Genomic DNA, 20,578 nt, shown 5'->3' with positions numbered 1-20,578 from the left:
ATCGTCAGCGGTCACAGCACATTTCAGTGGCCCCTGTGGGCAGGGCCACGTTAATGGTCTGTGAGATCAGAGTGGGTAAGGAGACCTGTGCCCTCGGTTGGTGCTCAGCAGAGGTGTCGCCCCTGCCCAGAGTTGCTGGACTAGAGAAAACGGCCTGGAAGCTGGCCGCAAGCAGCTCAGCCCAGCTTTGACCTGTTTGAAACCCCGCTGGGTACCCCCGTTGCCCCCATCCCGGGGCAGAAGCAGGACCAAGAGACACATCCCTGGTTCGGGACTGCAGAGCTGCGAGTGTGACCTCCACATGGGCGTCAGGTCCCTCTGGGGGCGGCGTGCGGATTCCGAGAGAGGTAGAGAAAATGTTCTGACCCTGTTGACGAGCGGGGAATAAACATCACACAGACTGAAGAGGATAAAGTGAAGCATTCAAACTCACATTTCTTGTGTATTTCCCCATCCAGTGAAGGATGGGGGGTGGGAGTCGGGAAGTGCAGGGAAGAGAGGGCCATGGAGGCACTGAGGGGAGGCCCCCCCACCAGACACAGGTGCCGGAGCGCGCCTTCACAGGCCTGCTGGCCGCCACGTGCTGCGGCCTTGCGAAAGCCCGGGTGGCATAAGGCTCTAGGCAATGGTGCTGTCCGTCCTGGGGCCCCAACCAAATAGAATTAAAGGGTCCTGTGGAGGCACTGATTCCGGTTGGGGCACAGGAGTGACGGGACTAATTCTGTTTTCACGTGGAGGATGAGCTGAGGGGTGGGGGCTGCTGCTGTGAGGAGGCCGACGACCCTCGGCCAGGCAGAGCAGGAGTGGAGAGAAGGGCTCTCAGCTCGGCCCCGGGAGATGAGGGAGGGCATTCTTCAGCTCCACGGCCCCAGTGCTGCGACACCGGGCTTCCATGAGCAGACTGAGCCTCGTCTCTCCCTCCACAAGGCCAGTTGGCTCTGCCCCACTGGGACCCTGCAGTTCCCAGACTGGGCTGCTGCAAGTAGGGTCAAGCCTTGGGGCCAGGAGATTATTTGGTTCTGCCCTTCTCTGTGTAGAGAGCGCCTCTGAGAAGGGTTTATTTTTAGGGGAAAAAAAAAGCCACTCTCAGATTAGCCACTTATTTTAGGGATATTAGCAGATCCTACTTGTAGCACCAGGATCCGGAAATTCTCCCCTGACTCGAATCCGTCACTCCCCCACATCCAGCCAAAGCACTGCCGGCTGCTGCCCACGTCAGAATGTGAAATGCAGGCCTGGAAAGTTGCCTTGCCAGCCCACCCACCCTGGTTCTCTCCCACCTGCATCAGAAGAGGGCAGAACCCCAGGTGTTGGGCCAGAAGAGCCAGCTCCTCCCCTTTCTCCGTCATGCAGCCAAAGGGTCATCTAAGCCAGAGTTCTGGTCTGGACAGCAATGTCCACTCATCTGTCCACCTCACCTCGGGGGGCTGGAAGTGCTGTGGGAAATGTATGGTGAGGTAGTCACAGCCCCTGCCCACCACAGCCTCCGTGCAGGGCAGCTGAGGGCTTCAGTCCTAAACAGAGAGACCTGCGAGGTTCTGCAGCAGGTGACCAGCCACTAACACCGCCGCAGGAGAGGAGGCGGGGGCTGAGGGAAGAGTAGAGGGGGCATCTTTTAGGAATGTGAGATGGTTTGACAGATACAACCTAAGGTGACCCTGAATGAGTCACCCCCTTGCCTAGTCCCTTCCCCTTGAATGCAGATGGAACCCGACACTTGCTTCTAGCCAGTGTGGTGTGGCAAAGATGATGGGCTGTCACTCCCACGATTGTTTCTCTAAAAGACTCCTCTGCTGGCCTTGAAGGCGTGAGCTGCCATGTGGTGAGAGGGCAGTGAGGGGTCATGTGGTGAGGAACTGTGGGTGGCCTCTAGGGGAAAAGCAGCCCCTGGCCGGTAGCCCCCAAGAAGATGGAGACTCAGTCCTCCAGTCACGAGGGACTGAATTTGGTCAGCCACCACAGACAGGAGCTTGAAAGAGGACCCCGAGCTCCAGGAAGAAACGTAGCCCAGCCAATACCATGATTGTAGCCTTGTGAGACTGCGAACAGAGGTTCCAGGAAAGCCGTGCACAGACTCCTGCCCCAGGGGAATGTGATATAATAAATGTATGTTGTTTTGATCCTCTAACTTTGTGGTATTTGTTACACAGCAACAAATAACTAATACAGATGGGGTGAAGATTTTTCCAGGGAAGACACACCTTAGAGATGTCCTCCTTTTGCAGACAAGGAGTTGGAGCTTCCATGAGGAACTATGACCTGCTCCTGGTTAAGCAGCTGGCTGGGGCCATGGGAGGAGGGAGGCCCTCCTCCAGGGAGGCCCCAGGAGTCGGGTCCTGGTTCTTTCTCTGCTACTTCTCCTCCTTTGTGCAGCTTTGAGCAAACCCTCCTGCTTCCTGGGCCTCCAGTTTTTCCTCTTTTACGTGAAGGACTGGATCTGATGATCTCTAGGTGACTTCTTGCCATGACTTGGCATTCTGAGGCCACTCTGATCTGTGATCCTTCTAGAAGCCAGGCCTCAGGGCCTTTGTGAGTTTTAATCTCTGCTGCTCCTCCCGTGTTGTGTGTTTCCACTGTGGCTTCAGGAGGCATGATCTTCCTGTCCTGGGCATACTTCTATAAGCCTGATGGGTTCAGGCAAACCTCTGAAGTGGAGCTGTTGGCTGTGCACCAGGAGTTACTATCTGGCCGTGACCCTGGGGTCATGTGATCCTGGGCAAGCGGCCCCTCTTCTCTGACCTCACATCTCCTAGCTCAGTGAGAGGCTTGGACAGAATTAGTTCCAGAGTCCTCTATGGCTCACACCCTCTGGGGTGCTGCTTTGGAGAAGGGCTCCTTAAGGACCTGGAGCTTGTGGGATGGGACAAGTGAGCCTGGATACATCTTCTTGGTACCCAGGCGTCCAAGTCCAGGGGCAGACCTGAATATACGCCCAGTTTCTTGTTCCTCAGCCTGGCCCTCCAGCCACCCCAGTGCCTGGCCAGCAGTCATCTCTGGTCCACAAGGGCTGGAGACAAAGAATCCTCCTTGCCTGCTGGGTGGTCCTGTGCTCACTCTCAGGCCCAGGGGTCCGGAGATCTAGAGTGCATCTTCCACCCCTGAAACAATGGTCCTTGTCTCTAAACTTCACCTGGAAGGCCATCCCTACTCTCCAGGTGAATCTTGAGCAGGTGCCCTTGAGCCCATCCTGAGGGCAGGAGGGGTCTTCTTTCTATTGACTGAATGGGGAGGTCTCCACATCCACTCTTCCCTCACCAGCTGGCTCTGGACATGCGGCTGGGATTGTGCCCATTTCCTCTTTGGCAAAGCAGCAAGGTGCACAGAGTGAGCAGGCTGTGTGAGGGTATGCAGGGACAGGAGGGGGCGCTGGGCCCCCACAAGTGCCGGGAGCAGCTCCCTGTGCTCGGGGAGGCCTTGGAGTCAGCACCCTTGGTCAGCGCCAGCCCAGGGTTCCTCTGAAGGATGCCATGCCTCCAGCAGCCTGTGACCTTGAGGCCACCTTCCACCTGACCGGGCAAGCTTGATCTCATGGCCAGGCAACAGCTGGGCCCCCTTGGATGGGGGCTGTGGGTCCACTGTCACAAGGCCCCTCTGACTGGACCTCAGCTGATAATCTGGAAAACACAAGCCATGGCTCTCAGCGCTCTGTCTACACATTGTCACTGCCCCACTGTCCTCTCCCTGTGAATGAGGCTTTTAATAGCAATGCCACCAGCAATTTGCCTTAGGAAGAGAAGTATAAATGTGAGCATGTACGTATATTACTTTGCCAACCTCCATGCTGTGGATGAACCAAGAGTTCCTCTCAGTTTAATAAACTACCAAATTGCATTAACACCAGCCTTGTCAAAAGATCAGCTGGTGGTGGGAATTTAGCATGTGTTTCTTCCTTCTCTCAAACGTACATATCCTCACTATGGTTGAATTCTTCACAGCACCCATGCAGCTACTCAGACATGTGACACGATTGGCCAGCGTAGGGTCGGACTAGAGTTGGGCTGAGCCTCAAGCCAATTGGAATGGAGTGCATCCTGCCCATCCAGGTCTGGCTGTCCAGGGAAGCCAAGCCAGAGTGTGTGCACTGCAGGTGGGAGCTCCTGTTCTAGCTGGGGGTGGAGAGTGGCTAGCACTCAAAGCTAGCAGGTGCTGCTACTGCTGTTGGGACCTGGAGGGGAGACCCAGCACCTCTTTGAAGCTGAGAAGAGTGTTCAAGATGACTCAGTGAGGTAGAGAGGGTCCAGACAGTGGGTGAGCTGGCCATGGTGGGGAGGAACTCTGCAGCCCACATGAGCTGTGTGCTCAGGCTCAAGTGGTTTTCAAGAAATCCTGAAGACGTCATCCTTGATGAGGTTCTCAGTTTCGTAGCTAAGACACCAGGGGTACTAGAGAGTCCCCCCCCCCGCCCCTGCCACCAGGGCTTCTGGTGCTTGCTGGGTTGAGAGAGAGAGAGAGAGAGAGAGAGAGTGTGTGTGTGTGTGTGTTTGCATGCATCTAAGTGAGCATGAGCTCACTTAGATAGCATAAGGCTCTAGGTGGTTATGCCAAGGTTCTGCCCACCAAGCTGTCCTGTCCAGGCTTACTCCATCTCCTGGCCTGTGGTTAGAAGGGCTCACAGCAGTTCCCCAGTGCCCAGCTAGGTCCCTGTTCTTGGTGAAGACTGTTGATGCCAAGTACAGTTATATTCTATTTCCTTAGGAAAATTTCACGTTGACCACAATGTTTAATCAGAGCAAGCCATTTCCTGAATGTGTGCAGAATCTGACACAGGGATATAACATACATATGTGTGTGTGTGCATAATTTTAAAAATCGTCATATTTCGTTTTTTCCTTTAACTTTTTATTTTGACATAAGTTTAGGCTTATAGAAAGTTGTAAGACTAGTGTGAAGGCTTCTCACATGCCTTCCACCCAGAATGTTAACATTTTACTGCTCCTGTGGGATTCATAGCACTTCTGCCTCCATTGTACAAATGAGGATGCTGAGCCTCAGAGAGTATAGTAACTAACTCAAGATCACACAGCAAATAAGTGGCAGAGCCAAGATTAAAATCCAGGCCTGTCAGTTGTGTGTAACCATGTGTGATGTAAGCGTGAGTGTGTAGGTGTCTTGCTCCTTCTGCCCAAAGAACTTCCTTTCTTGTGTTGTAGATCTGCTAGCAAGAAATTGTCTTGGCATCTGACTTCTTTATATCAATTCCATTTTTGAAATATTTTTGCTGGGTATAAAATTCTATGTTGACAATATTTTTCTTTCAGTACTTCAGAGATGTCACTTCATTTTCTTCTGGTTTGCATGGTTTCTGACAAGGTAACAAAGATTTTTATTCTACATTTTCTTAGGCCTGTGAGCCAATATATTCTTGTTATTTTTGTTTAAACAGTCAGTTATCTTTTAAAGAGATTTCAATGATACAAAAGAAATCTTACACATTTTCCCATGTAGTGACCATTCCCTGTGTTCACTATTCCTTTATGTGGACCCACATTTCCATCTGGTGTCATTTCACTTTTTCCTGGAGTACTACCTGTACAGATCTGCTGCTGATGAATTCTGTCAGCTTTTGAATATTTGTAAAAGTTTTTATTTCATCCTTATTTTTGAAAGATGTTGTATATATCTGAAAGTTACAGAATTCTAGGTTGATAAGTTTTTCTTTCAGGACCTTACAGATACTGCTCCATTTTCTTCTTGCTTGCATTGTTTCTGAGGAGAAGTTGCTGTCTTCTTTATCTTTGTTTCCCTGTATATAGTGTGTCATTTTTCCCTGGCTACTTTTATGATTTTCTCTTTATCACTGATTTGGTGCAATTTGATTATGATGTGCCTCTGTGTGATGTCTTTTATGTTTCCTTTGCTTGGGGTTTGTTGAACTTTTTGGATCTGTGGTTTACATTTTCTCTCAAATTTGTAATATTTTCAGTAAAACTTTCTTCAATTCTTCGAGAACTCCAAATACATGTATGTTAATCTACTTGATGTCATCCTATGGCTCACTAGTGTTCCAGTAATCTATTTCTGTTCTTTTTACTCTGTGTTTTATTTTAGATATTACTCTGTCTTCAAGTTCATTGATCTTTTCTTCTGCATTTAATCTGGGATTAATCTGTTGCTAACCCATCTAGTGTATTTTTCATTTCCCACATTGTAGTTTTTACTTCTAGAAGGATGATTTGTGTCTTTTTAAATATCTTCCATATCTGTTTAACTTTTTGAACATATGAAATACAGTCATAATAATTGTTTTTTAAAATATTTTTGTTTGCTAATTCTAACATTTGTGTCAGTTTCGACTGATTTTTTTCTCCTTATTAAGGATTTATTTTATTGCTTCTTTTCATGCCTGGTAATTTTTTATTGGATGCTAGACATTGTGAATTTTGTCATGTTGTGTATTGGATGGTTTTTGTATTCCTATAAATTCTTAGGATTTGTTAGCTGGGACTGGAGTGGTGCTCAGTCTGGGGCTAATTATTTCCCACTCTTGAGGCACAGCCCTTCAGAGTTCTCTCCCCAGTGTGCCATGAATGAGGAAGCTTTTCACTCTGGCTGGTAGGAACAGGCACTATCCCAGGCCTGTGTAGATGCCAGGTGCTGTTTCCTTTTTAATCCATTTGGGTGGTTCTTTCCCAAGTCTTGAGCAGTTTCTTTACACACCTTTGCTGATCAGTCCTCAGCTGAAGACTTAAGTGAGCCACTTCGCAGACCTCTGGTGTTCTCTCTCTCTTTGTGCACCTCTTTCCTCTCTTGTGAACTTCGGCTGACATGTTTTCTCCAGACTCTCAGCTCTATCTCCCCACTCCCTGTGCCATGTCCTGAAGTTTTCTCAAGGCAACAATTTGGGGGCAGTTGGGGGGCTCACTTGATTTGCTTCATGTCTCTCAGGGTTTACTGTCCTTTACTGCCCTTATGTACTGTCTTGAAAATCAGTTTCATATATTTTGTCTGTCTTTTGATTGTTTCCAGTGAGAAGATAAATCTGATGACCAGAAGCTAACATCTTGGGTCTTTGTTTTTTCATTTAATCATTTATTTGTAGGGGACACTGGTCTGGGCCCATGAGTGAGAACATTGGCTTGGACAGGAGTGTTGTCTAGTTAGTATTCTTTTTTTTTTTTTTTGTGGTACGTGGGCCTTTCATTGCTGTGGCCTCTCCCGTTGCGGAGCACAGGCTCTGGACATGCAGGCTCAGCGGCCATGGCTCATGGGCCCAGCCGCTTCGTGGCATGTGGGATCTTCCCGGACTGGGGCACGAACCCGTGTCCCCTGCATCAGCAGGCGGACTCTCAGCCACTGCACCACAAGGGAAACCCTAGTTAGTATTCTTGATTTTCATCTGTGATATTCATACAATTAATTATATAAACGTAAATTTGCTGCATGATTTCTGCACTCTGGAGTCTTGGCAAGAACTTTCTGCTATCCAGCTCTTATTACAAGCTCATCATTAACAACTAGTTTGGTCTTGTCTTATGAATACTGAGAATTGTACAGTTGATCACGTTAGCTTTTTTTTTTTTTTTTTTTTTTTTTGCTCTGACCTCCAGAGAGCTCAGGCAGTTTCTTAGTCTGAATTTAATGATCGGGTAATATATTTTAAGATGTATGTCTGTGAACAAACTTTTTGCTCCAGCCTTCTCTTTTTAGCTTATTTATCCTTTCCCTTATATCCCTCTTAAAATTCTTAGTTGCAAATAAGAGAAGTCTACTCTCACTCTCCAGCCGATTCAAGCAGTGTATCAGAGCAATGACTGGGGAGCACAGAGTCTCTGGGAGGGTCAGAGTCAGAGAACCAGGCTTGGAGCAGCAGCCTGACTCACACCAGCACTGGTCCAGGGGTAGACGCAGTCCCTCTGCTGGGTACTGTCAAAGGCTGGTGTTGAAACCCACATCAGAATCCAGGGACATCCCACACCTCACTAGATTCATGTCGGTCATTTCTGGTGAGTCTCACGTGAGCATCTGATGGGAGAATTCTAGGTAGGATGCCTACAACAGAGCTGCAAGGGAGGCTCTTGCATTGGGGAGGATGGCTTTAGACCTCTCCAACACAGTAGGGGCATTCAGAGGAATTGGGCAGCTATCCACTATTGTTACTGATAGGTAGCTACTGTATCCTGATATTATTTTAAATAATATAGTCACCAGTGATCCTTTTGTGGGGGAAAGAAGGAGAGGGTTAACCCAGGCTATCAGGTGAGTGTGAGCTCTCCTGTGCACAGCAGTCATGCCAACGCACAGCCTGGTGCACCCTCCCTGGCCTCTGTGCCCCTCCGCCCTCCCACCAGAGCAGACAGCGGAGCACAGACCCTTCTTGGGCTCTCAGGGCTCTAGGCCTGTGGGGGTGGGAGTGGGAATGGGATGAAATGTTTGAAGGTTAGTGAGACCCAAGGGTCAAAGGGACTCCGCCCACAGCTGGAAATGAGCCCCTCCCTTGGTCCTTTTATCCAGCTGCATTTCAGTCTTGGTAAGCATTGTCACTCGCCTCAGACTGGAAGCAGCCCTTAAAGACCATCTAGCCTGACCTCATTGGAATAATGACCTCTTAGCTCAGTGAGCGGCAGAGGTGGGATAATATGTTGGTGGGGGAAGAGAGTGGATGACACCCCACAGCGACTGACCCAGGGCAGGCTTTCCTGGCATCACTGGGCTCAGACAGAGCAGATGCGGACAGTTGGAGGACAGTGGGGAAGCGAGAGCGTCGGGGATGGACCAGGCTCCCAGCTGGAGCAGGAGAAAGGGCCTGGGCCGGACCAGCCCCTACCACTGTCCTGCGACCACTCCTTCCGCTTCTCCCCCCTCCTCCCTCCTCGGTTCTGTCTTCCCTGGGTCCCCGGGTGAGGCCCAGGTGACTGAGCATCCTCTGGCAGAGGGAATTAACACACTTAATTAAAGTGTCCAATTAAGAGCTTTACATATTTCTTAATTACCGCCTGAGTCTTTGGGGGGATGGTTTGAAATGGGATTTTCACGTGTTTCCTCATTTAGCCTATGGTGAGCCAGCCAGCCCCTCAGGGCTCAGGTAGGAGCTGGCAGAGCCCTGTTCTGCAGCAGCTCTTCTGAGCATGAGGTGGCAGGGTGGAGTGTGCAGCAGGAGCCCGGTGCCCAGCCCCCCACGCCTCTCCACCTTGCAGGAGAGCAGGGCTGGGTTTTCTGGTTTGTGAAAATAGAACAAAAGGAAACAAGGATCAGACAGATGAAGCTGGTGTCTCCAGCTGTTCGTCTTATCACCACAGGGCCTGGGGGCTGTGCACCTCATGGTCAGGCCAGGAATGGGGGGCTTTGTAGGCAGGGAGGTGCATGGGACTGGTGGAGCCATCTCCCCAGGCCCCTGCAGGGCAGGGACACTGGACCAGGAAGGGACTGGCCTCCTTCCCAGCACTCCCCAGCATTTCCCATCTGTGTTCTGGAAACTGAGCTGATGGGACACCTGAGTTAGCTGGGCCCATCGTAGGAATGGGTTGCTGGTCTGAGCCCTGGGGAAGCAGATTTGCCTTTTCAGCCCCGAGGGCCACCTTGTGACAGCTTCGGACCTTCTCTGACCTGGGCAGGCTGATGGGGCTATGGGCCAAGAATGCAGAGACCCTTTCCCTGGCATGGGGACTGCTTTCCTAAAAACACAAGTGTCTGAGAGGTGGGCAGCCTGCCAGGGCAGCCTAGAGATGGCAGTGAGGTCTGCCACATCTTTCCTGCCTGCCACCCTGGGCCCAGCTCTGTGACCCCGAGGAGGACCAGTGGAGACCCCACTGACCATCCAGCAGCGCCCCTGCGCTGGTGTGGGCGGCAAACGTGAGTGAGCAGCTGGGCACAGATGGTGGGGCAAGGTTCGGGTGTGGCTCGGTGGGGGGGGAACCCAGGGGTGGGGCACACAGTGCCGGGTCTTGGCAGACCCTCTACCAAGTCTCCAGCGAACTTCTTGCACTCTGCCTCACATATTGCCCCATTTCTGGCCCTCACGGCAGTCTTTCCACCTCCACCCTCACCCGCAGTTGAGGTGACAGGGCGGAGAGGGGTCCTTCCTGGAGCAAGACAGTGTCGGAGTGGGAGTCTGGGTGCTCACAGCCCACTCAGCTGTCAGCCTGTGGCCCGGGCCCCAGCCATGCCCGGGAACTCTCATAGGCACTGACCCCAAAGCCCTGGGAGTCTGGCTTCACGTGGCAGCCATGGTGAGATGTGGGTAAGGGACAGCTGTATGCAGAGGACACCTCAGCCTCACATCACCAGACCCCTCTGGTCCCTCTCCTGGGAATGCTGTCCCCCTGATGCCTTGTCTTCACCAGTCAAGACCCAGCCCAAATGCCACCACCTGCAGGATGCTTCTGCAGTTCCCCAGCAGAGAGTGGCCTTACCTTTTTGTTGGCCTCTTGGTACCCCGTCTCAAGTTGCCTCGCATCTTAGGTGTTTGCACCTGAATCTGGCTCTGCCACTGGGTGAGGGCTGCTGTAGGGCAGAAGGACATCTGCTTCTCACTATGAATTCTGGGCCTAGCCTGGGCCTAACACAGAGTAAGCCCCCACTGGGTGTTTGTTGAATGAACAGAGAGGCCTCACGTCCTCTGTGGCTACCTAGAAGCCACCTGAATGTACAAAAATCTATTTACCTGGGACCTGCCACTGAGATGGGGACTGGGGCCCATGGGAGGCTGGTGGAGTGAGTGGCCCCCATGGGTGAGGTCCAGGTGGGTGCTGCTAGCTGGCTATGAAGGGCCACCTTGCACTGGTTGAACTTCCAGGGTGTGTGGAACCGAGCTCATCGGGACAGCCCACGGGTTTGCAAGACCTCTGGGCCCGAAGCTTAGATGTGGGTAAGGAAAGGACTGTTCCGTGGTGACATCAATAATGGAAAATAAGCTTAGATCCTCAGCTCATGAGGTTGCATGATTATTACCCATCATTATGTAATGATTTTTTTCGGAATGTAGTGCTGGTATCTGTGCTTTGGTCTGACAATTTTAAAGAAAGCTTTTATGGGTGACCTGAATCCAGAGTGATGACCTGGTGTTTGCTTCTTGTCCAGTTCGCTTGGGCTTAAGGAATGGCCCCATCGTGTGCTAGTCACAAAGCCAGGTGTCAGGGAGGCGTCCTGGGCTCTCCTCTGAGTCTGACCAGTTACCAGGTCCTGTCACTCTCCTCTGCTCTCCACTTCTCCCCAGCGCCACTGCCTTTGCTTTAACTGAGATCCGCCATCCCTCGCTGGATTCCTGCCTCCAATCTGGCCCCTGTAGGCCCTTCCCCCCTTAGAAGGGTAAGTTTTCTTCCTAAAGCACAGAACTGTTGCTCTGATTACCTAATACTCTATAACAAACCACCCCAAACTTAGTGGCTCAAGAGGATGAAAATATTTACTTTGCTCAGGAATCTATAATTTGGGCAGGTCCTAGCGGGGAAAGGGTGCCTCTGTTCCACTTTGATGGCTCCAAGGCTGGACTTGAGTCATCTGAAGGCTCGCCCACCCACAGGTCTTCTGGCTGTTGGCTGCTGGCTGGAGGCCTCCGTGGAGGTTCTCCCACGTGTAGGCTGCCTTGGGCTTCCTCACAGCATGGCGGCTGGGTTGAAGGGCTAGCTTTCAGAGTGTGAGGGAGCTGGAGCATTCCAGACTGAAGCTGTGCTGCCTTTTCTAACCTCGCCTCGAGTCACACATGGTGCCATTTCTGCCACAGTCACGGGCCCACAGATTTACCTCTGGATAGAGTGTCTGTGGTACATTGTAAGAAGAGCACGTGGTATGGGGCATATTTTGTGAGCCATCGTGACCATTATGAGCTGCCACACCTTTCCCACCACCTCTCTGCTTAAGACCCTTCGGGAGCTCCTGCCGCCCCTAGGAGAGAATCGTGCTCCTTGGTGTGGCCACATGGCCTGGCCATCTAGCCCCTGGCCCACCGGGCTTGCCTCTATCGGTCCGTCCCTTCCCTTCCTCTACAACTGGCCCCATAGATGGATTTTGGTTTAAATCAACTCAGTGGCCACACGTAGCTTCCTTGAACAGTGCTTGTCGTTTACCCCTCTCCTTACACACCTGGTCTGGCCCCATTTTCCCTGAGCCAAAGGACAGGGGAAATGACCTTGACCTTGTTGCCTCCCATCTCTTTGCACAAGCTTTTTATCTTCCTGCCTGTGTGCATTTGCTCCCGCTGTTCCCTCCGCCCGAAATACCTGGTCTCCTCTGACCCCCGCTTCCCACAGTTCAACAGCTGCCCTTGCAGCCTTCCTGATGCCCAGCCCCCTGGGCCCCCGCCCTTTGTGATCTCCGCTTTGCTGCTGGTCAGACCTTCCCATAAACCAGCGCAATGTCATTCATGAGGTGAGGTCTTTGGCATCATATCTGGTTTTATATGTCAGCTCCACTGCTTCCCAGCCATGTGACCTTGGGGATACGAACCACCTCACTGGATCATGATGAGGATTAATGAGGAAACCTAAGAATTTCTTGTCTGGCGCTGAGCAGAATCCCAGTAAGAGTTAGCGTTTCCATTCCTTCTTTCTAGAGGCTCCTAATAAGTGCTCAGGAATGCATTTTCTCACCCTCATTTGGGTGAAAGAGGGAAAATGTCTCCCTGCTTAATCATGTGGGATTAAACCACCAGAAGATGATAAGCATATTGCTGAGCCATGAGCAGAGAGAGAAAAGCTCAATAATGATTGCCTGCTTATTTTTAATAAAATCCTTCCAATAGAGCTGAATCTCTGCCCTGGGAAAGAGCTCCACGTTGCTGCAGTGGTGTCGGAGAGCAGTTGTTAGAAGGGCAGTGGGACAGTATGACCTTGAGGACAGGGCTGTGTGGGAGGCGGCCCTCCCACAGGCTGCAAGGGGCCTCAGGAGGGCAGGGGACCTCAGGGGGAGGGTCTCCCCCCCCTCCCCCTGCCCAGCCCTGTCTGAGCTGCTTGAATGCGCTGTCCTCTTGGACCTCCCCTTGGCTGGCCCAGTGGTGGTGCCCTGTCAGCTGACGGCTCCAGCTGTCGCGCTGCTCTTTGCGGTGAGACGAGAGTGGCCAGGTAGGTGGGCTGTGCAGGCTCTTCATACCCAGGTTCCAGCACCTTCCACCCAGAGCAGTTGTTGAGGGTGGGGTGTGGGGTCAGGAAGTGCGTGGGGCGGCCCCTTTACGCAGCCAGCTCCTTTACGTGATGCCAGGGCAGCAGTGGGCGAGGGGCTCCTTTGTAAAGCTCCGCCTCAGGGCCCTAGGGACAAAGCATGGAGGCACCTTTCCTGCTGTTGGTGCTGCATAGTGTTGCCTGGGCTCTGCTCTGAGGGCTGGTTGGTCCCCTGCAGGCTGGTGAGCCCCACCCTGGAGCCCTGGGGCCGTGGGTCAGGGTGGAGGCCTGGCTCAAGCTGGGGCCGGGGCAGGACACACCAGCCATGGTGCTGATGCACACTTGCCTGCAGTAAAGGGTGCACACTGAGGCCGCGGGGAGGGTGAGCAGTTAGAGGCCTCTAAGCAGGGAGGCCAAGCTGACAGGTTCAGACAGGGTCTGAGCCATGTTGTCCTGGCAGCCATGGAAAGAATATGGGTGGTCTTGGGGAAGCTCTGAGGCAGGGAAGAGGAGGGCTTCTGCTCTGAGAAATGAGAAAAACCACCTAGAAGAGTGGGAAGAAATCATCCCCTTTTGATAACGAGGCTGTCATTCAGTCCAGGCCTCAGTTGGTGTGCTGGGCCCCAGGTGTCCTAACCCATCCATCCTTGCTTTGCTGAGCCCTCCGTTTGCCCAACCTGTGCCTGAATTCCCAGTTTCTGGCCTTGCAGGTTGGGTCAAGCACTGCCTGAGTAGGGAGAGGCCCTGCCTCCAGCCCATCCCAAGAAAAAGGTGCCTTGACTTGGCAAGGCTATTCCCGGAGCTCCGTGACATCTACAGTGGTGGCAATAATGACCCAGCCGAATCCTGAAACCCAGCATGACCCAAAGACGCTGAGGAGCGTCAGGGATAGGAGCTCAGTCCCTGGTCCGACCACCTTATCCTGGCGCTGCTCGGCTCTGGCCCTAGGCAAGGAGCTGTCAGCTCGTTTCCCCTTGTATAAAATGGGGGTGCATGAGTACCTGCTTCAGGGTTGGGGACTAACCAGGGTGGTCTTAAGGGCTTAGTACAGCGTAGCTGCAAACACAGAAGTCCTGCAAGCTTCAGGGAGGCGGGTGTCCCGTCTCCTCTGTTTACTGCTGTCGTGTAAATCTGTGCCTGGCACAGCCTTGGGGTGTGCCTGACGCGCTCCGTAAATACAGGGTTCAGGTGTTGCCTGTTACGGTGACTGTGAGAAAGCTCAGAAAATATTGGCACTGGCCAGGACCCCACACCTAAAAGTTCTTCCTGCACAGTCCCAGGACACTACTTGTTCCTTTGGCATTTTCTCCTCCCACCTAGCAGTCGCCCTGCAAGCCACTGTGAAGCCACTGGCAGTGGCTGGCGCCCGAAGAAGGGGAACTTGGCAGAGAAGCCTTGCAGGGCTTTCTGATCTCTCAGCTCCTCCGTGAACCTCCTGTTCCTTTAGTGGCTTTTGGGGATTCCGCTGTCTCTCCTCCCTGCCTGCTCAGCTGCCCCAGGGGAGAGCCCGCTGGAGAAGAGGACCGTGTCCCTTTCGCCAAGGTGTGAGGTGCTGTGTGTCACCACAGAGGGGAGCTACCAGTGGGCCCTGCAGTACCTCTCTTCCCGAGGAGGAAGGACCTTTCCATTGTCTCTTGGAAAAGGAGGATGCCGTGCGCTCCCTGATTTCATCCTCCTCCTGCTGGCTCGGGTTGCTCCACTTTTCACTGTGTGGTCGGTCCCCCCTCAGCAGTTCCCAGCCAGGCCTTTCTGTGGCCTCAGAGCCTCAGAGCCGATCCTCCAGGTGTGGGAAGCCCCCATTTCTCACCTTTGTGTGAGTTTGAGTGGAGATTTAAAGCAATTGGAAAGTACTTTACAGATTTAACTTTTATTAGAAGCTCAAAGGGCAGTTTCCAGGTAAACTTACAAGAGATCCTGGGTGTATTACTGCTCACCCCAGAGATACTGAGAAGAGAAACGAGGCTATTCTGACACCAGCGGGTGTACTGCAATTCAGTCCTGGCGCTACCCACTCTGAGCTGGTGTCAGGCTGCCCAGGTTTAAGGGCACAGTCCCCAGCTAGATTGCCACCCACCTCAGACACAAGCTGTAGGTGGAGTCTCCAGGAGCAGTCGCATTTCTGACCAGCTGGCTGCAAATCTGGGGGTGCCCACGACCCTCCTCAGGTTCCATAATTCACCAGAATAACTCACAGAACTCAGGAAAGCACTCTACTTACAATTACAGTTTTACTATGAAAGATACAAATCAAGAACAGCCCAATGAAGAGACGCGAAGGGTGAGGTCTGGGAGGCCTGGAACCGAGCAGTGTGTCTTCTCCCTGTGGAAGACAATTGCCCTTCCCTTACAAGTGCTGGCTGTTGGGAGAGGACTGCACTCACCTGGTGCACTACTGAGGCTTCCGAACTGGAAAAGGACCTTTCCCAGAGGAACCCCATTGGGTTGCCCTGCTCCGTCCAGGCAGTGACCAGCCACCCTTCCAGGCCCAGCCTGTGGACATCCCATCCAAGAATCGGGGAGAGGTGGAATGAGAGCTCTTGGGCGCTGGCTGTCTTGCGTTCCCTGCCAGAGTTATCTGTCTTCAGCAGCCCGGAGCACAAAGAGCTCTGAGCCAAGCTCAGCTGGTGCGGTCCCCCTCTGAGCCTCCCAGGGCCATGGCAGAGACTCGGTGGGACGGAGTAGCACTCCATGCTGGGCCTGACCTAACAAATATTCCTATCTCCCTTCCTTCCCACCCAGATGCTCACAAATGCTGCAGCAGGCATTTCCGCCACAGCCAGGCCTCAGGGGACCTGCACAGGGTTAGGTCAGAAGCCAAACCCTGCAATTTGGGAAATTAGCAGCATTTATGGGATTCCCAAGGGACTTCCTGGTTCTTTAAGCCATACCAGTGGTTCTCCGTTGGAGGTGTTACTGCCCCTTAGAGGGCATTTGCAAATGTGCAGGGGAGTTCAGGCTTGTCACGGTGACGGGGGATCCTGAAGGCATTTACCCAGCAAGGTCCGGGGATGCTAAACATCCTGCGAGGAGCTGGACAGTCAGGCACACGTTATGAAAAATAGTCCTGCCCAAGAGAGACACTGGGGAGTCATTTACTTCCCCTGCCCTCTGGTTCCTTGGAAAGCCACGTTCCTCATCAGTGCCCAGGCTGAAATAAAGGAGCATGTCTCCATCCTAGCCTGTGACCAAGGGCAAGGCAGTATTTCCAGGTGAGCGTGGGCCCATGTGACAGAAGCATCTTGTAGTGCACACACTTGCTCTGATTCTTCAGGTATGGCTCTTGCATCAGTTGGGCTCTTATGGGTCAAGGAAGACTTGGATTTGGGTGGTAAGAGTTCACAGGGCAGGGGGAGGCCTCCTCCTTGGTGCCTGGCAGGAACGCCACTGCAGCCCACCCAGTGTAGACTCGGCTGCCTCACCTCAATGTCCCTCTCTGGGGGTCCCACCTCCCACTTCTGTTTCTGCATCTCATCTTTTCCTCTGGGCTTTTTTGTTTCATTATCTGTTTTTGTCACATGAAATGTGTTTAGAGGAGCCTAGCTCGGATCACGGCTAAACCCCTCTCTTCTTGTTGTTTTACAGTCGGGAAGACGTCTCTGATCACGCGGTTCATGTATGACAGCTTCGACAACACGTACCAGGTGAGTTCCTGGGTCCCTGCCCCCCACCAAGCCCCGCAGTGTTTGCAGCCTTGACAGCCACCTGGACACCATGCCAGCCTCCCTCCCAGGGTTGCTGATGCTAGGATGAGAGTGGGGCATTCCTGGGACCTAGGGCATCCATCTTGCCTTGGAGGAGCTTCCCATCTGCACACTGGTCCCAGCCCGGTAAAGACCCTGGGCCCTTCTGAAGATGCAAACCTCAATAAGGGAAATGTTTCCAGTAGAGAAAGGACACCTTTCAGTCTGTGTTCTCTTGCCCCCCATGGCAGGGCTAAACCATGACAGTGTTTGGTTTCTTGGGGGCATCACCATGTGGAGGAGGATGGGCAAGAAGCAAAATGAGGGACGTGAAAGAGCAGTAGGAGAACTTGCTCCTCCAGCGTGGCTGTGTGCTGGACCTTCGTGAGTGCATACACACACACACACGCACACACACGCATACACACGCACACACGCCCCCCCCACACCCACACATACATACGCACACACCCACACACGCATACACCCACACCCACGCACACACACACACGCCCCCACATACACACACGCCCACACCCACACGCCCACACACACAGCCACACACGCCCACACACACACGCGTGCACACACGCCCACGCACACACGCGCGCGCACACGCGCGCGCACACACACACACACACACACACACGGTTGCTGGGACACTTCCTTCCCTGGAGAGGCTGGTGTGATGGGCCTGCACTGCTCACATGGGCAGGAGGCTGGATAGAGTGACCTGTGTGCTCCTGGCTCTCAAGGGTGGTCTGGAATTAACCAGAGGTGGCTCCATGTAGCCTAAGGCTGAGTTCTTGAAGGTCAGTAACATTTCACTTTCCTGTCACCACTGATGAGCAAATGAAGTGAATTTCCCCTGCAGCTAAAGCTGTTATCACAAAGCACCAAACTTAATCATTTCAACTATTTTTAAGAAAAAATATATTGTTTTCTTCCTTAAGACAGACACAAATAATAATTCAATTTTCTAAGCCAGTGGGTTCTGTGAGATAGTAGTTCCAAGGGATGTTAGTAGGTGTTATTTGAGGGAAAAAAGGCAGGGAGAAGGGTTCGGGGCTTAGGGAACACTGGTGAACGAAAGTAAATCTACTTTTCTACTGCAGGACTTCTCAGGGCCTTTTACTACATCAGTGTATGGTTTTGATTTGCTGAAAGGGAGATGTAGTGTGCAGGATCTCCCAGATGTATTTGGTCATGGAATCCTTTTGTCATCGAGTCCTCAAAGGATAAATATTTATAGAACACACTGGGGACTGCTGTGCTAAGAGGTCTCCCACATCCTGGGACCTACAGAGCATGCAGAGCACAGCCCACTGCAGATTACGGTTCTGTGTCTACTCTTTAGTCTGTCTGTCTCACTCTGGACCAGCCAGCATCTTTGCCTCATACACAGCTCCTTTCTCTGCCTCCCTCTAAATCCCTACTTTTCCTCTGCTGTCAACTGAAATACCAGATAACTAGCGGACTTGGTAAGAATTGACTGAAGGGTAAGGACATGGGGCCCCGAGTGCCGTACACAGCCTTGGACATCTGCTCTGGGATGATTATCTCAGCCACACTATGTCTTGCTTGGTACAGGCCAGGCTCTGTACCACGGCAGGCTTGCAGAGCCCTCTCCTCCCTGTAAGGGGAGTCCTACTGCGTCGCTTTGCATCCGAATCACAGCTCTAACTTCAGTTCTCAAGTCTGACTTGGTATTTGCATATTTGTGTGTGTATTCATGTGCATGTGTGTGTGTGTCAGTGAATGATCTCACAGATATTGTTTTGATTATTTGATTTTTCAAATATTAAGTTACTTATAATACTTCTTGTTGATGTCCCATTGATAATAAGTGATGCCCTTGGCTGGCTGGTGTTCTTGGCAGTGGTGGGCAGTAGAGATGGCCTCAGAGCCTTTGCAGTGGTCTTCACTGGTGTGGATCAAAGCCTCAACTCCTCCCCATGTCGTTTGAGTCTCCAGTGTCACCTCCTATGGCCCACTGCTTGTCCCATATCCCGTGGTCCAGCGGGCCTCCCTGCTTGCTGCTCCCCACTCAGTGACATTGTCCCACTTCCATGCCTTGGCTCATGGTGTCACCTCTGCTGGAATGCCCTTCCCTCTTCTCTCCTCTGCTGTGGAAAATTCCTCTGACTCATCAAGGCTCAGAGCACATGTTTGTCTGTGGTCAGGACCCTCCTCATGCTCTGCACCCCTCCACGGCTCCATCTTCCCTAGCACACTGTCCTCGGGGCTCCTTTGCCCTCCCAGCCCTACAGGAACTCCTACTGCTCTGGCTGCCGGATGGGCTCTCAGCTTGGCTGAGGCCAGGACCCCTCGGATCCACCTCTGCGTTCATGGGTCCAGAGCAGGGCCTGCCCACAGCTGTGTCAGCTGGTGTCAGAATCCACCACAGTGGCTTCAAGAGGCCCTGTCTGCCTTGGTTTTTAGACTCCATCTGACTGAGCGGCCACAGTGGCCCAGTGTCGATGTCCAGTGTCCTGGCAAAAAGTGAAGAAAGCCCAAGTCCCTCCCCACTGTAGGCTTTTCTGACTTTTTTTTTGGCTGCAGGTAGAATTTCTCTCCCAATACCCTCTAAGATGGTAGTTAGGCTGGGAGGCTGGGGCTCCAGTTGTGTGCTCACACAGGCCCATTTTCATGAATTCTCTGGAGATGGAGAGGGGGAAATGTTACTTTTTCTTAACATGGTGGCAGAGGCACTTGGGAAGTAGACAAGATGCCTGAGGGCCCCGGGGGATGTTCCCAGTTGTGCCCCCCTACGCTGACCACTCCCCAGCACTGCCCACAAATACCCTGTGTACCAACCAGTACAGCCCAGCAGAGCGCCCCTGTCCCCGCCTTGATTGGCTGAGGTGCCCAGAAAGTTCCCAGGGCGGCTCCACCGCTCCACCCCTCCCATCCTTATGTGTGTCTCTGGCTCTGTCTCCCACCCCCTCCCCTATTCACTTATTCTGACAATGGATGTTTGTCAAGTGCTTACTCTGTTTGCAGAGAAGTGGGAGAAAATGACCTGGCCACAGAATCTGGCCCTGCCCTGAGCCAGGCATGGAGGGTAGAGAGGGTTCAACCTCATCCTGGGTGGCAGCGAGTCCTCCCTCTGTCTGGGGCTGAACATGCCCGAGGCCCCAAGGAGCTGGCATGAGGACCTGGGCACGCAGAGCGCGGTTCCCCGCCAGACCTCTCCGGGGTCCGGTCCGCCTGGCAGGCCCAGGGGAGATGCTGCCTTGTTGACCTGTGGCCTTGGGAGCGGGTCTCCTGCCGCCTCCTGCCTGGCATTTCCCCTGCACACACGTGTACCTTGTTCTCCTCTTGACATGTGCATTCCCCAGCCTCTCACCACCCACCTGTCACCCCATCTAAATCCACTCACTTAAAGAAGCAAAAAGTCAAGACTTACAGCCTGGTGAGATTCATGTCTGCAACAATGCTCTTATATAAAATCCCAACTAAAAAATGTCTTTCAAAATGTACTAAGAAGAAACCCCTGGTACCTGCGCCGTGATGAGATGTGGCCCTCTCTGTGGGTCCCCCATCTTGGCTGCATGTTAGCAGTACCTACTGGGGGGATGACTGGAGATGCACAGGCTGGGTCAGGCATTAGCATTTTTAAATCTCAGAGGTGACTGAGATGAACTGATAACCAAGGCTGGAGCCCCCGGCCTGTCCCTAGACCTCCCACCCAGCACAAGTTAGGAAAGCAGCCAGTGGGTCCCGGCCCGCTGGGGCTTACCTAGGTGCTCCTGGGAGTGTCTCTGGAGGACTGCACTGGAGCACTCCCTGGGTCCCACGGTGCCTCTGGGAAGGGGACAGCATGGCTGTGTCCACTGTGCCCTCACAGGCCGAGGGACTGCCTGA

The 20,578-nt window shown here is 52.7% G+C and overlaps 1 protein-coding gene across 1 annotated transcript in view; it reads left to right on the top strand.

Annotated features, from left to right (window-relative positions):
- The window catches only part of RAB6B (RAB6B, member RAS oncogene family), a 58,586-nt gene that overhangs the window by 9,488 nt on the left and 28,520 nt on the right, over nucleotides 1-20,578 (top strand). Inside the window, exon 2 of the mRNA XM_060011290.1 lies at nucleotides 16,614-16,672. Coding sequence (XP_059867273.1) covers nucleotides 16,614-16,672 — 59 coding nt within the window. The remainder of the gene's footprint in view (nucleotides 1-16,613; nucleotides 16,673-20,578) is intronic.

Source organism: Delphinus delphis, chromosome 4, assembly GCF_949987515.2.
Source record: "Delphinus delphis chromosome 4, mDelDel1.2, whole genome shotgun sequence".
Taxonomy (NCBI): domain Eukaryota; kingdom Metazoa; phylum Chordata; class Mammalia; order Artiodactyla; family Delphinidae; genus Delphinus; species Delphinus delphis.
The sequence above is the reverse complement of the archived record's forward strand: the minus strand, read 5'-3'. Positions and strand labels throughout refer to the sequence as shown.